The sequence below is a fragment of the Rutidosis leptorrhynchoides genome, chromosome 9 (genome assembly GCF_046630445.1).
Source record: "Rutidosis leptorrhynchoides isolate AG116_Rl617_1_P2 chromosome 9, CSIRO_AGI_Rlap_v1, whole genome shotgun sequence".
NCBI lineage: Eukaryota > Viridiplantae > Streptophyta > Magnoliopsida > Asterales > Asteraceae > Rutidosis > Rutidosis leptorrhynchoides.
This window is the reverse complement of record NC_092341.1, coordinates 11,880,007-11,896,584: the sequence shown is the minus strand read 5'-3', so window position 1 is coordinate 11,896,584 and position 16,578 is coordinate 11,880,007. Positions and strand designations below refer to the sequence as shown.

Below are 16,578 nucleotides of genomic sequence, written 5' to 3'. Positions count from 1 at the left end.
CGATAGTGCCACAAGATTATTCCACATCCATTGTGTAAACCTTTTATTTAGTTCTCCTGGTATAACTGTTAGAAGTACGGTTATTTGCTAACTATTTAAATTTAATTATTTAACGGAGTAAAACGCACTAATCATCTATCGTGTTCGAGAAAGCCGGCTAGGATGGTTATCATCGAGGCTTTCTAGGGAGGCCCATGTGCATCTGACCATGCACACTTTGATCTATTTACGCGATGCAGTAGTATTGAAGATTCGATACACAATATCACTGTTATTTGCTAATGTTTCTTTTACGTTAAATGGTAATAAGTAGATGATGGTGAATCCACACGCACACCCACAAACCTACTTCCGCTACTACTGTTCCGGTTAGATTCCTATTATTTGTACGAAGAAAATGATGATTTATGTTGTGAGCTTTTAGAAGTTTACAACTAAAATAGACATATGTTATTTAATTGGAAGTGGGATGTTAAGTTAATTGTGGGTACCTAAAACAAATGTTTGAATTGATGAATCAGTATACAAATTGGGCCGTTTGTTTAAATGGGTTTGCAAATTAATTTTTGTTCCTTGGGCTTCTCGTGTTGGGCCTCGACATGCCTAAATTATATTGGGCTTGGAAAACTGCTTTTGGGCCGAAGCTGAGGCCAGTCGGGTTATATTAATTAAATTGGGATATTAATCAGAAAAGAATTAGACAGAGAGATGGTTAAGGGTGTTTGTGCTTAAGCGAGAGGTCGCGGGTTCGAGCCTGGGCATGGGCGTTTTATTTTTAGACCTCTTTTCTTCAAAGGTTGTACTCTTTTATTATTATTTTTATTAATATTAGTATTATTACTATTATTATTATTATTATTATTATTATTATTATCATTAACACGATTTATATATATACATATATTAACACTATTTTATTATCATTATTAAAATTATTACTATTATTATTACTTAATTATTATTATTATTATTATTAATATTATTATTATTATTAATATCATTATTACTATGACAAGTAAACATTTTTTTATGAAAATATATATTATAAATAATAAAATAATTATGTATGAAAACATTAATTCTAATACATTATAGTATATGATCATATATATAAACTTTAATACATTATATATATATTTTAATTAAAACACTTTAATAGGCATCTAAAATATAAATATTAAGTATTTATTTAAAATATATATTTTGACGTAACTAGGTTATTTATTAATAAATATTAATATATAAATTTGTTAGTTGCTATTATGTGTGTTAATATATATACGTGATATAGGTTCGTGAATCCAAGGTCAATCCTACACTTGTTAAATGACGTCATATGTATTTTTACTACAAAATACAGCATGGTGAGTTTCATTACTCCCTTTTTAAATGCTTTTGCAATATATATTTTTAGGACTGAGAATACATGCGCTTTTATAAATATTTTACGGAATAGACACAAGTAATCGAAACTACATTATATGGTTGAATGATCGAAGCCGAATATGCCCCTTTTGCTTGGTAACCTAAGAATTAGTAAACCGATCTACTAATTGACGCGAATCCTAAAGATAGATCTATTGGGCCTAACGAACCCCATCCAAAGTACCGGATGCTTTAGTACTTCGAATTCGTTTTATATCATGTCCGAAGGATTTCCCGGAATGATAGGGGATATTCTTATATGCATCTTGTTAATGTCGGTTACCAGGTGTTCAATCCATATGAATGATTATTTTTGTCTCTATGCATGGGACGTATATTTATGAGAAATGAAAATCTTGTGGTCTATTAAAATGATGGAAATAATTATTTATGTTAAACTAATGAACTCACTAACCTTTTGGTTGACACTTTAAAACATGTTTATTCTCAGGTATGAAAGAAATCTTCCGCTGTGCATTTGCTCATTTTAGAGATATTACTTGGAGTCATTCATGACATATTTCAAAAGACGTTGCATTCGAGTCGTTGAGTTCATCAAGATTATTAATAAGTCAATTATAGTTGGATATATTATGAAATGGTATGCATGTCGTCAATTTTGATGTAAAGAAAGTTTGTCTTTTAAAAACAAATGCAATGTTTGTAAAATGTATCATAAAGAGGTCAAGTACCTCGCAATGTAACCAAATGTAATGTATTCGTCCATATGGATTAGGACGGGTCTTTACAGTTGGTATCAGAGCGGTGGTCTTAGCGAACCAGGTCTTGCATTAGTGTGTCTAACTAGTAGTTATTAGGATGCATTAATGTGTCTGGACTTCGACCGTGTCTGCATGTCAAAAGTTTTGCTTATCATTTCGTGTTGAAAATTACCTACTTATCATCCTTAGGAAATTACCTGCTTATCATTCCTAGTCTAGACACATCTTATTGCATTGATTGCATGAATAGTATATAGACAAAATTCATATCTTAGCGTATCTGTTACTGTTACCTTTGCCTGGCAGCTTCTGAAGATTCCTTCGTTACTTATGGGATTTTAGTATTATATATGCATATGTAAATTATGTATTGCAGGGTACTAATCTACATCCTATAATCTATTTCTTATCGAAAATCCTTCATCTGATCGTACGAGATGAATCCCTCAACCAGTTCGAATTCCTCGGATTCCGACAGCTATTCCGATATGGAGTTTCACCTAAGCTCCGAAAGCAGTGTCACCAGAATGAATCAACCAATCAGCCATCCCTAATTCATCTGATGGGTTCGTAGCCAATTTAACCGATGGAGTCGAGAAGAAGGCGATCCCTTCCACCAACCGAATTCACCTTTTGGCGAAGAACCTGAATCATTTACCAGCGGACCCATTTGAAACACCATTTTCACACTCATTTTCTGAATATCTCGCCACGATTATATTCTATCTAAAATTCTAAACCTTATTCATTCGCTCGTTCGAACCGACAATCATTCCGGAATAATAGAAGAAGTCAACGAACTTCGCGCTCGAGTAATCAATTTGGAGAATATGGTGCAAAATTTACCAGCTTCAGCAACATCATCGGCACTAACAATACCATCAGTAACAGCACCAGTACCATCAACAATCCATGCCTCAATATCACATTCTGTACCTCGAATATAATCATCGTTCTACGTATCGTTCTACATCAATTACCTTCATTCTTCATGATGATTATGTAATCTCTAATGTTTTAGAGATTATGTATTCTAGATCTAACAGTGAATCAAATGAGATTAATATTATATTAACTCATTAAATCTATGATTACATCTAAAGAAAATATATATGTAAGTATATTTTCATAAATATTGTAATTAAAAATTCTTTCGTACAAATTGTTAATGGTGACAATATTTTAACGGGTAGGTAACACCCGAGGAATATTTAAATTTCACATTAATAAGTTACACTGTACATTCTTCGAATCTAATTCAACAGACATTTGCTATCTTATTTACAACCACCGATATACGAATCCGTTCACCGCATAATAACCCTTTTCATTCAATTACATATTTGAATTTTGACTTATCAGAATCCAACAAGTGGCATAATGAAGAAAACATTGGACAAAATAAAAAAAAATTGTTAGAAACAAACAAATTAACTATGAGAAAATTTTGTTAAGAATCTACGCTAACAAAATCCTAGCTAACTGTTCCTAGCTAACTGTTAATTCATTATTTTACATTTATTTGTCGCAATTTATTATCGCAATTTTAATTCTCGCAATTTTAATTTATCGTCATTTAAATACTGTTATTTACGCATTTTAAATATCGGGACACGTATACAAGGTTTTAACATATCATATCGATGCATTTATATATATTATTTGGAATAACCATAGACACTCTATATGCAGTAATGATAGAGTTAGCTATACAGGATTGAGGTTTATTCTCAAATAATATATATAATTTGAGTTGTGATCGAGTCTGAGACATGTACACGGGTCACGATACGTATTAATTAATTCGAATATTATATATTAAACTATATATGAATTATTGGACTGTTAACTGTGGACTATCGACTGTGGACTAATATCATTGGATAATTAAAATGAATTAAAATATTGATTATAACATATGAAACTAAACATTTCTTCAAGTTTGCCACTTGATTTCATCTTAAACCTCGTTTGTATCTTGACGATTACAATCTGCATTCAAACCTTTCGTGATTCTTGAAAACACCTCAATCGAGAGGATGAACCAACCGCACTTCATCTACAGAAGAAAAGATTGATGTATATAGTTACGCACCTGAAAATACTCGGAACCTGAGTAAAAGTTTAACACATATCTGTACTAGCTCCTTTGGCGTTGCTATTACCAAAAATAACTTTGCAATTCCTTTTCAAATTAGCCACTTTTGTCACAACTCCAGCAAATCAACATCGATTTTTCATTCAAATAAGTCTTATTATAACATTGATATATACGTTTGCCCCTTCATCATCGTTACCGGAGGACCGTTTATATCCCATCACATTAGCAGTAAACTTACCAGCAACTTCATTACTCATTGGCTTAAGTCTCTCCGAAGAACCCTTATATTTGTTCATTAAAGCCTTATCTTATACTCATCCACATTTTATAACGAGAATTACCATACCAATTACCGGGAATTATCAATCAGTATTTTGAATCTCGCAATGTTCCTACATCAACAGTTATATGTATACATATAACATTTATCTCATAGAATTGCGATCTTCTATTCTGAAATTTTGAAGAGCATTCAGTCTACAAATCAATACTCTGAATATTGAAAAGTTGAATGAAGTAGCAGAAACTGTAGACAACCGTAAACAACCGTAATAGTCAGAAGTTTGATGGTAAAGAAGGATACGTTAAAAAGCTCAGAAAAGTTAAAACTGGAAAATGGATTGAGCTAACCACGAAGGAGACCAAGGACAAATACAAGGACCATACCCTATATTCATAGAATCCAGATAATTCTGGATCCGATGAAATCTTTAGAGAATATCTTGCTCCAAATTCATGTTAAAATCGTGTGGAAAAATTTTTCTTCATCAACCTTCGAACTTAAAAATTCTAAAATATCATCATAAATATCTTCGATATTTCTGAAGATATTTTCATAAATATTCTCGTTCGAAATTATTTATATCTTCGTGCTATCTATATTACATCATAATGGAAACTACTTTAGTTTCTAAATTTTTTTAAAAATTCGAGTTTGAAATATGAATGATTTTGAAGTAGTGTTGGAAACTGATGCATGAGTTAGTATAATATAATGGCACTTGATCAACGTGATTATATTACAGTAAGTCATGCTGAGTTTCTAAATGGAACATGATGATTCACAGATTATAACGTCATCATGTGTCATGTTACATAACTCTTTCATTCTGATTAACTTCTGAACATATCAAGAAAATATATTCTTGATAGTTCTATTCTCAGTGATTCTGGTAATTTGACAAATCAAATCGTGTGATTAGGTTCTTTCTTGTTTAGAACATGAAGTTCATTCGAAGTTCCATACTTACGAATTCTGGACTATTACTCGCTTTACTAGTGGTCGAGAAGAGAATAAAAAAGGCAAAGAGCTCCAAAATATAAGAGAAAATATAAAGCCCAATAACAACACGGAGGTTACAAACCGTGGATATTAATACGAATAGCAATATAAAGACACGGTATAATTAAGAATAGTATCACTCCAAGGTAATATTAGAAGTAAACAGATTTTTCTGGTGGAAGATTGAGAAGAAGGATGACAGAAATGATAATTAGGAAAAAGATCAAGGATTAGAACTGGATTAAGCATTTTCACAATCTTTTGAATGTATGAACTAAGAAAGAAAGTATAGGAATAATGAGAATAATGGAACGGAAGAATTTAAGGTATAATGGGAATGTCAGACAGAGTAATCGAGGCAGATCACCGTATTTAATTATAGAGATCTTAATTTCCTTATTCGTTGAAGAATCAAATCTTTTAGATTTCTAAGATTTTCTTTAAATCACTTGAATTATCTCATTTCACTCTTTTGTAATAGCTTCACTCGTACAATTCGAATAATCAAATTGTTTTATCTATATTACTCAATGATGATAAAACTTTAATTTTCAGCTTGTATGTGTCATGAAAACATACTTATTGTCATCCATGACCATCCCACTCAAATTTCGGGACGAAATTTCTTTAACGGGTAGGTACTGTGACGACCCGAAAATTTCTGACCAAATTTAAACTTAATCTTTATATGATTTCGACACGATAAGAAAAGTCTGATAGATTGAGTCTCAAAAATATTGAAATGTTATATTGACCATCGACCATTCCTGACGAATCACGAACAACAATTTGAAATAGTTATCTATATATATTAAATATATAAATATATATATAAATTGATATATATTTGGATATAATATTAAGATTTAATTGTTAGAAATAAATATGTAAATAAATAAAAGAAATGATAAAATTTATTATAAATCTATATATATATATATATATATATATATATATATATATGAAAAGTATATTGATTATATATATATATATATATAAATATATATATATATAAATATATATATATATATATATATATATATATATATATACATATATGATTTAGAATTTATTTAATAAATGCTCGTAGCACTCGTTTGTCATCTTGATAGTTATTAAGCAAGTTAAAAACGAACTTATGTGATTTAAAAATAAACGGTGATCCGGAAATGAGTTATATAAATTTTAGGCTTATTAATAATATATTTAGGAACTACTTGTTAAATTTTTAAACTTTTTATATTTTACTTGGGGTTAGGAGTGAATAATTAATGTAATTTTTATTTAATAAACTAATGTTCGAATTTTATACCATAGTGACCAAAATAAATAAATAGAGTTAATTTAAAATTTTGTACTTTTTCTGAGAACTTATATCCGCCACGGAGTAACCATGGAGTACGAAATAATAATAAAGGACTATGATGAAAACGTGTGGGACTTGTTTCTTTTTGTTGTTTATTACTTTAACACATTACATTTAAGGGAGTATTATTTTTCATTCAGGAGGAGCAGGTGGTCCTATTATTTTAGTCCTATTATTTTAAAAATCGCTTAAAACATAAGCATCACTATCATTGAATTGGAGAACGAAATTATTATACAATTGATGTTATTATTATAGCTCAAACGAATGGGTATTATAAACTAATAATCATATACAACTACTGTAAACTCTATATTCATAATTATTATTAATTATTAGTGAATTAGATAAAACAATATATATGTATTGTATATCATCTATAATATATTATTATTATTTTTAGATCATAAATGAAAGATTGGTCCTACCTTAATATTTGATGGAGTCTTCAATCAAAATAAATACATATGTCAAAGTGAATGTTAGTGTGTAATACTTAAACATACCCGTGATGATTTAAATCATCAATTAGTAATAGTGTGTGTTTGTTTTTCTTGCTTTTCACCCCACCATCTACACACATATAATAATATAGAAATATAGATATGAATATGAAGAGAAAACACTTGTATATATATCACACTCCACTATGTACTACATTGATGAGAATATACATATTCTATATATGGATATCGATTACACACAGATGTGAGAATATCAACCAAAGCAAAACATCCTTCAACATGTAAACCACCATCCTCCACATTCATTTTATCAATCACGGGAGTCACCACCAATCACCGCCACTACAACACCATTAAACCACCTCCTAAACACCTTATATTTCTGTTTAAGTTTGACGAGCCAAGCAAAAGCAATATAGTCGAACCACTCTTCACCCTCACCCTCTTCGTGAACCACCACCATCCGGGAATCACCACCGTGACCACCCTCCCTAAACGGTTAAACCGCCATCTTCAACATCTAAACCGCTACCATCAACTCCATCACCAAACCCACTTAGCTACCATAATCACCACCACATCACCTAAACCGCCACCATCCTATTACCTCCTCATAACCATCGACAAACTACATCTACTATTTCTGTTTTAATTTAAAATGGCGTAGATAAAAGGAGATGAATATCACTGTTACTATTCCGGTTACGGGTTGATTCAACACAAGCAACCATCTTTTATTGTTCAAGTCATACGTACGATATATTTTTTTTATGGCTGGCTTTTCATTTTTTTTTATGTCATCGATAATGCCACAAGATTGTTCCACATCCATTGTGTAAACCTTTTATTTAGTTCTCCTGGTATAACTGTTAGAAGTACGGTTATTTGCTAACCATTTAAATTTAATTATTTAACGGAGTAAAACGCACTAATCATCTATCGTGTTCGCGAAAGCCGGCTAGGATGGTTATCATCGAGGTTTGCTAGGGAGGCCCATGTGCATCTGACCATGCACACTTTGATCTATTTACGCGATGTAGGAGTATTGCAGATTCGATACGCAATATCACAGTTATTTGCTAATGTTTCTTTTACGGTAAATGGTAATAAGTAGATGATGGTGAATCCACATGCACACCCACAAACCTACTTCCGCTACTACTGTTCTGGTTAGATTCCTATTATTTGTACGAAGAAGATGATGATTTATGTTGTGAGCTTTTAGAAGTTTACAACTAAAATAGACATATGTTATTTAATTGGAAGTGGGATGTTAAGTTGATTGTGGGTACCTAAAACAAATGTTTGAATTGATGAATCGGTATACAAATTGGGCCGTTTGTTTAAATGGGTTTGCAAATTAATTTTTGTTCCTTGGGCTTCTCGTGTTGGGCCTCGACATGCCTAAATTATATTGGGCTTGGAAAACTGCTTTTGGGCCGAAGCTGAGGCCAGTCGGGTTATATTAATTAAATTGGGTTATTAATCAGAAAAGAATTAGACAGAGAGATGGTTAATGGTGTTTGTGCTTAAGCGAGAGGTCACGGGTTCAAGCCTGGGCATGGGCGTTTTATTTTTAGAGCTCTTTTCTTTAAAGGTTGTACTCTTTTATTATTATTTTTATTAATATTATTACTATTATTATTATTATTATTATTATTATTATTATTATTATTATTAATATTATTATTATTATTATTATTATTATTATTATTATTATTATTATTATTATTATTATTATTATTATTATTATCATTAACACGATTTATATATATACATATATTAACACTATTTTATTATCATTATTAAAATTATTACTATTATTATTACTTAATTATTATTATTATTATTATTATTATTATTATTATTATTATTATTATTATTATTATTATTATTATTATCATTATTACTATGACAAGTAAACATTTTTTTATGAAAATATATATTATAAATAATAAAATAATTATGTATGAAAACATTAATTCTAATACATTATAGTATATGATCATATATATTAACTTTAATACATTATATATATATTTTAATTAAAACACTTTAATAGGCATCTAAAATATAAATATTAAGTATTTATTTAAAATATATATTTTGACGTAACTAGGTTATTTATTAATAAATATTAATATATAAATTTGTTAGTTGCTATTATGTGTGTTAATATATATACGTGATATAGGTTCGTGAATCCAAGGCCAACCCTACACTTGTTAAATGACGTCATATGTATTTTTACTACAAAATACAGCATGGTGAGTTTCATTACTCCCTTTTTAAATGCTTTTGCAATATATATTTTTGGGACTGAGAATACATGCGCTTTTATAAATATTTTACGGAATAGACACAAGTAATCGAAACTACATTATATGGTTGAATGATCGAAGCCCAATATACCCCTTTTGCTTGGTAACCTAAGAATTAGTAAACCGATCTACTAATTGACGCGAATCCTAAAGATAGATCTATTGGGCCTAACGAACCCCATCCAAAGTACCGGATGCTTTAGTACTTCGAATTCGTTTTATATCATGTCCGAAGGATTTCCCGGAATGATAGGGGATATTCTTATATGCTTCTTGTTAATGTCGGTTACCAGGTGTTCAATCCATATGAATGATTATTTTTTTCTCTATGCATGGGACGTATATTTATGAGAAATGAAAATCTTGTGGTCTATTAAAATGATGAAAATGATTATTTATGTTAAACTAATGAACTCACCAACCTTTTGGTTGACACTTTAAAACATGTTTATTCTCAGGTATGAAAGAAATCTTCCGCTGTGCATTTGCTCGTTTTAGAGATATTACTTGGAGTCATTCATGACATATTTCAAAAGACGTTGCATTCGAGTCGTTGAGTTCTTCAAGATTATTAATAAGTCAATTATAGTTGGATATATTATGAAATGGTATGCATGTCGTCAATTTTTGATGTAAAGAAAGTTTGTCTTTTAAAAACGAATGCAATGTTTGTAAAATTTATCATAAAGAGGTCAAGTACCTCGCGATGTAACCAAATGTAATGTATTCGTCCAGATGGATTAGGATGGGTCTTTACACTCTTATTAGTAGACTCAATTACATTGAACACTAACAATATCAAACATTAGCACACATATCTTATTACATCATTAACCGAAAGATTAATCCAAAAGAATCACCGAATTGCAATTGATGGCGAAAAAGTGTGATGTGTAGAAGAACTGCCCTCGAAAACAATACATGCCTCAATAAAACATCAGTTATCATTCCCACCAAACACATGTGCACAAATAAGGAGCGAACACCCAAATCCGAGACATGGAGACGACCAATACCCATAACACATAAGCCTAACGAAATATAAAACACACACCTCCCATTTCGCCCACAACTTCAAACACTTACAACCTTATGGACAAAAAGAAGTCGGGAAACGTATGCAGACACTAAAATAAGAGACAAGACTAAAAATGTGAACTCACAAAAAATTCTAAACACACCTACCAGAAACAAATACAAATAACTACGAATCGAGAACCCAAATCTTGTTATGTACGGTGACGATCCATTCCCACGACCTCATAGAAAGCAAGAAAAACAAAAATCCCAAAAAGACTTCTTTCAAATTTGTCGCTTATGTATGATCTTCTTTGAAGAGGCTGCCAATATGACGTTTGATTCGGTGCGAAGTTACTTTGATATAAAGGTCTTGTAAATGTCTACCGAGGAAATGATTGAAGAAGACAAGCTTGTGTTCCAGATTTGAAAGGCCCAAGTCAGGATCAATGTCAAATCGTTCGGCTCTTCTGAAAAGTAAATTTCCCGAAGTTTGATTATTATTATCTTTATGAACTGTAAACGCCTTTATTTTATCTACTAGAATTAAAAACAGCTTTATTTTTTTTAATCGTAATCATTATATTAATTACTACTAATGATGTTATTTATATTTCATCCTTATATTAATAGTTAGATTTAATTAGTTTAGTGTTTAAAACAACAAAACTAAAAAATCAATTAACGCACTAACGACTGACTTTCACTATTTTTTTTAAGTGAGTCAATCACTTGTAAATGACTAATATTATCACTCATATTGGTCTTAAAAAAATTATAACGTGAAAATATAGAAAGCGATAACTTTCAACTGAAAATAAGAAAAGAAAGTATTTTCTCTGTCTTAATTTATTTGTTTCTGGAAAAAACACATTGTTTAAGAATTCGATTATCATATTGTACTTTTTATTTACTTTGTAATCTTATCTCGTACATTTTATTTACTTTTTCATTTTAATATATATGGATTTTAACTCATCTTATTTATTTATGAATATAAAAAACTAAGTTTATGACAAAATGAAAAATTAATGAAATTTTTTAATGACAACTTTAAGAATTATTATTAAAAATTAAATATACAAATAAATTAGTACTAGTAAATAAAGCAGTTATTTTTATGAAGCAGTTAATAATTTTAAACTAGTCCGGATCCGGCCCGCGCGATGCGGCGGGGACTTTCGGCCCGTGTATTCATATTTAACGTAGCGTTGCGTATTTACAGAGGAAAAAACGGCTCAGGTCTTAAGCGTCGTTTTAGATGTCGCTGTCTTAAGCGTTTTTTAAAAAGTGTCCATTTCGAACGTAGTTAGTTTCGTTTTGTTCATAAAATTTTTTCGAGTGTAACGGTGCTGTCGGAAAAATTTAACTTGCGGCGAACAGAAAGATACGGGCTGTCGTTGTGTTAAGCATTTTTTAAAAAGTGTCCGTTTTGCGTATAGTTAGTCCCGTTGGATTCGTGAGACTTTTTCGAGTTGAACGATAGTCTCGGAAAAATTTAACTCGCACCGAGCGAGAAGATATGACCCGTTATAAATTCGGGAGAATTAGTTTTTTTATTTTAATAAAATTATATGTTAACACTTTGTACCCCTAAGAAAGTGTAAATTTGAGGGGTTGTTGTGTAAATTGAGAAAAAGTTGACAGACCGATTGTAGTGTGAACGTATACTCGAAACTACAATTCAAAACAACTAAAACTACACATTTTCACATGTGTTATAGTATACAAGGGTTAAGAAGGGTTAATAATAATAATTAATAATAATAATTAATGTACAAACAGTTTTATGCATGTCCAGATATTTTAATGACAATTGTCATTAGAAAAATCTAAATTTAAATTAGAAAATTATAGCTATCAATCAATTTCCAAGATAATAAATATGTTATTAACGGAAATTAGTAAAATCATCAATGTATAAAATGCTGACTTGGTCAAAATCACACCGACTATAATTTCCGAACATTCCCGAAAATTTGAAAACTCAGTCAGCAAAGTTACCGTTAGAGAATCGTTATCTCACCGGTGAGAAGAAATGCGGAAGACCGTTACCGACGTCAAATCGAAATGCAAATCCAGAAGAAAACCTCTTAGAGACGTATCGAATAAAGTTTCTCTAACCACAGCAATAAACAAATCAAATTCTTTAATTACTCAACAACAACAACGATCGGTAATCACTTGCGGTGGTGGCGGTGGTGGATGCGGCGACCCGTTTGACCGACTTTTTCTTGTTCACTCCGATCTCTTGACCCTTATTCATCAGGTAATTATGTGTTTTATAATCTTAGGGTTTTGACCTATTGTTTAGGGTTTTTGTATGTTTGTGATTTTAAAATTAGGGCAAATGTTGTCACTCTATCATTAAACATGAACATGACTGCGCTGTGAAACAATTGAAAACGGAAATGCAGGACAAAGGTTATAATTAATGGCAATTTTTTGGATTAAATGTACACATGAATTTGAAATTATTACAAGGTAAAAGATTAGCAAATGTACTGCACATGTTTATAAACAAGTTTTTTGAATTTCATATTATAATCCTTTTTTTTTTTTTTTTTTTTTTTTTTGTAAAAGATGACTGAATGATCACAATTTGTCTTTTTGAAAGAATTAAAAAAAATTGCCGACAGTGAAATAATACTAGAAACTAGAAGTAAGATGCACGATGCATCATTTAACTTAACACTACATAATAAATCTTTCAATTTGCTTCGAAACTAACTAAGGGAGGAATCATGTTCAGCTGCATTTTTAGGGCCTAGCAACAGTTGGACAAATACTTTTATATCTGGTGGAAATCGAATAGTTCAACGCGTTTTCAATTCTTTTATATTATTAATCTGATACTCCATATATTTATCTTCTAAAATGTGTTAATCTCTTATATGCAGATCGATGAACTTGTTGTACAAGCAGTTGAACAAAAAGTGAAGAACACCAAGGAGATTGAGTGTTTTACTGATGTCTTGAAAGAGATGCACACATCATTAAAGGTTATTTTATCTGATGCTAGATTTAGTTATACTTCAGATTTAAGTCCTGTATTATTTTGACAGTGTTACATCAATATTGAACTACAGCCATGGATTCCAAGATTCCAGAAAGTTCTTTCAACCGGTGCAGTAAAGTCCGAACAGTCTTTGGAAACAAGTTTGGCAAATATGAAGATAGCTTCTTCTATAAACGAGGAAAAAAGCAAAGTTCTTGACAGCCCGTTTGTAGATAAGTTTGACTTTTTGGTCTCACCTTCACCTCTTGTGTCTTGGCGTGCAGATGGTGGTCGAAACTTTTTTATGCTGACACCAATGCATAAACTAAATAAACAATCCAAATCGGTTTGTAAAAAGACAACCGATGATGTTAATGTTGGGCCAGCAGACAGTGTACTCTCATCACCCGAAAAGTTGATAATGTTGAATGATCCCATAGATGTTTCTACACCGTACCTAAAGGTGTCCCCACCGAAATCATGTATCATGTTTGAACCTGCTTGTGGATACGGGAACAAGACCAATGCCCCAAACAACCCAATTATGCATCCTGTTGATGTTGTTGGTGGGTCTTGTGACAATGAACCGTCTAGCAGTCAACCTTCTCGTCATTTGGCATTAAAATATCCCGAGCTTTTTGGAATTCGACCCGTTAATAAAGTGGGAAACGCTAGAAAAATGATAGACGCATCGCCGAATTGGTGTGTGCCGATGTCACCACCGAAGACTTGTGTACTCATGGAGCCTAGTGATGATCAAAATAAAGTTGTTCAAACAAAGTTGCCCAAGGAAGGTGGTTTTACAAGTGTTGTTTCACACAATGAAGGTAATTATCTGATCTAAATATCGCTAAATTAGTGGGTTGGGTATGTTGGGTAACATGTACTTGGTAAAGTAGGCGAATGTTTATTAGTTTGAATCGGTATATGCAGTGGCGGAACCAAATTTTTTTTTTAACCGGGGTGAATTTTTTTTTAAAAGTGTTCGCATCCGGTGTAAATTACTTTTTTCATGAAAATACAACCTTTTGGGTCATGGGCTTTTGGGTTGGGGGCAAAATTTAGAGGCTTTTGGGCAAAATATGGATGCTTTTGGGGGCAAAATCAAATTTTAGGCTTGAAAATTTCAAATCCACTAGGGGCAAAATTAAAAAATCCAAAATGTTAATCCCGAATATTTCAATTCCACTAGGGTTAGGTGCCCCCTGCCCCTTAGTAGTTTCGCCCCTGGGTATATGGGTTGACCGATCATTATGGTTCACGTTGCATAGTGGAAGTAGGTGCTGTTTTCTTGTTAATCTCTGGCTATATATTTATCCATGATCTGTTGCGAATAAAATAATCACAGTTTAGCAAAAATGTAGACTTATTTATTGGTTTCCTTCATATTTAATGCATGTCAAATTTGTCGAACTTGTCAAACGTAGTTTATACTTCTTGTATTTCACAGTACTCATATTTGTAAGTTATTAGGGTCTGTGTTCCAACAGGGTATTATAATGGGTCAAAGGGGTTGGACATTGTTCATTTCCTTTTATAAATAAGATTAAAGATAAAGATTAAAGATTTTATGCCGTTAAATTAGTAACCCAGTATGTTACGAAGTGGTTTAGAAGATATTAATCATTTTTAAACACTTTAGGTGAAAATGGTAAGTAAATTGGAGATTAGCGGCACAACAATTAATCTGCACAGGCTACTCTTTCCACAATTCATTAAAGGAATCATCAAATTCAAAAAGACAGTTTTTAGCAAGCTTACATATAATTTTGAACTTTTTCAATATCTTTTGTTATTTACCTCATTTTATTTATGTGCAGTTATTGAAAGTACACCAATGTGTAAGGACCTTGATACCACAATTCTTAAAGGCAAGCGTGCGGGCGAGAACACATTAAAGAAAGAACTTTGGACGAGATTCGAAGCTGCAACCGGTCAGGGGTTTCATTTTAAAGCATCTGTGAATCAGACTGGTAATGAAAGTAGTGGCAAAGGGTTTATGGACTTGTTGGAAGAAGTTTCTTGTGACGAAGAAAATTTCATCGTCTAACTAAATGCTTTGAAATGTTAACGTCTAATCACCTTTGAATTTTTTGCTATTGAATATCTTCATTATGAATTGAAATTTTGGTCATATTAAGTGAGTTGCTGTTCTAAAAGTAAAAAATAGTACAAGTCTGTCTGATGATCACTGAATTTTGTAATGGAGTCTTGATCACTTGTTATTAATCCAATTCCCCTGTTTCTCTTGACTGATGCATTGTTGCAACAATGCAACTTGAAGATGTTTAATGTTTTTTAGAAAGGTGCACTTGACATAAAAGAACCTTTTTGACATTTCAAAGTTCAAATATAGAGAACTATTCAACTATTCATATTGAATCACGTAATTTCTTGTTTATTGAAGCTTTATGGGTGTCAATACCATTTATACTCGAGCATATGTAAGTCAATGTAGCTTCTTTAAGTAGATTTCAAGCACATGATCCTTGGATATGAATTACCGAGTACTTAATAAAACTTTATAAGATCTTCAGATTTATTTTAATTTAGTTATGTGCTAAAAAAAGTGTCAATACCACGTCACTATTCTTTAAATGATTGTTGGTGAAGCACCTTCTTATTTCAAATATGGTTAATTTGTTACAAAAAAGTGTATCTTAGGCTATATGAATTACTTACGGTGTGTTTGGATGAAACTAGTTTGTAGTTGGAGCTGGAGCTTATAGCTAGAGCTGGAAGCTGAAGCATATTTTATAAGCTAGAAGCTGGAGCTTATGTTTTATAAGTGTTTGATAAATTAGCTGGAGCTTATGTAAGTAAAATGACATAAAAGGACAAAAAATAAATGATAAATAACAAAGAAACCCTAGCTAATAAAT

General features: G+C 31.3%; 1 protein-coding gene across 1 annotated transcript; it reads left to right on the top strand.

The window, feature by feature from the left end:
- Positions 1–12,736: 12,736 nt before the first annotated feature.
- Positions 12,737–15,763, top strand: LOC139867745 (uncharacterized). Its single transcript, XM_071856101.1, has 4 exons — positions 12,737–12,967; positions 13,599–13,700; positions 13,788–14,523; positions 15,517–15,763. Exons 1-4 carry the CDS (start codon positions 12,737–12,739, stop codon positions 15,744–15,746), a joined length of 1,299 nt encoding a protein of 432 aa, XP_071712202.1. The 3' UTR covers positions 15,747–15,763.
- Positions 15,764–16,578: the final 815 nt, after the last annotated feature.

What these genes read in the sequence shown, in the direction of transcription:
- LOC139867745 (XM_071856101.1), top strand. Translation starts at nt 12,737, where the DNA reads ATGCGGAAGACCGTTACCGACGTCAAATCGAAATGCAAATCCAGAAGA. An exon ending in AGATGCACACATCATTAAAG is followed by an intron (nt 13,701 to 13,787) that starts GTTATTTTATCT and finishes ATTGAACTACAG; the next exon opens with CCATGGATTCCAAGATTCCA. An exon ending in TGTTGTTTCACACAATGAAG is followed by an intron (nt 14,524 to 15,516) that starts GTAATTATCTGA and finishes ATTTATGTGCAG; the next exon opens with TTATTGAAAGTACACCAATG.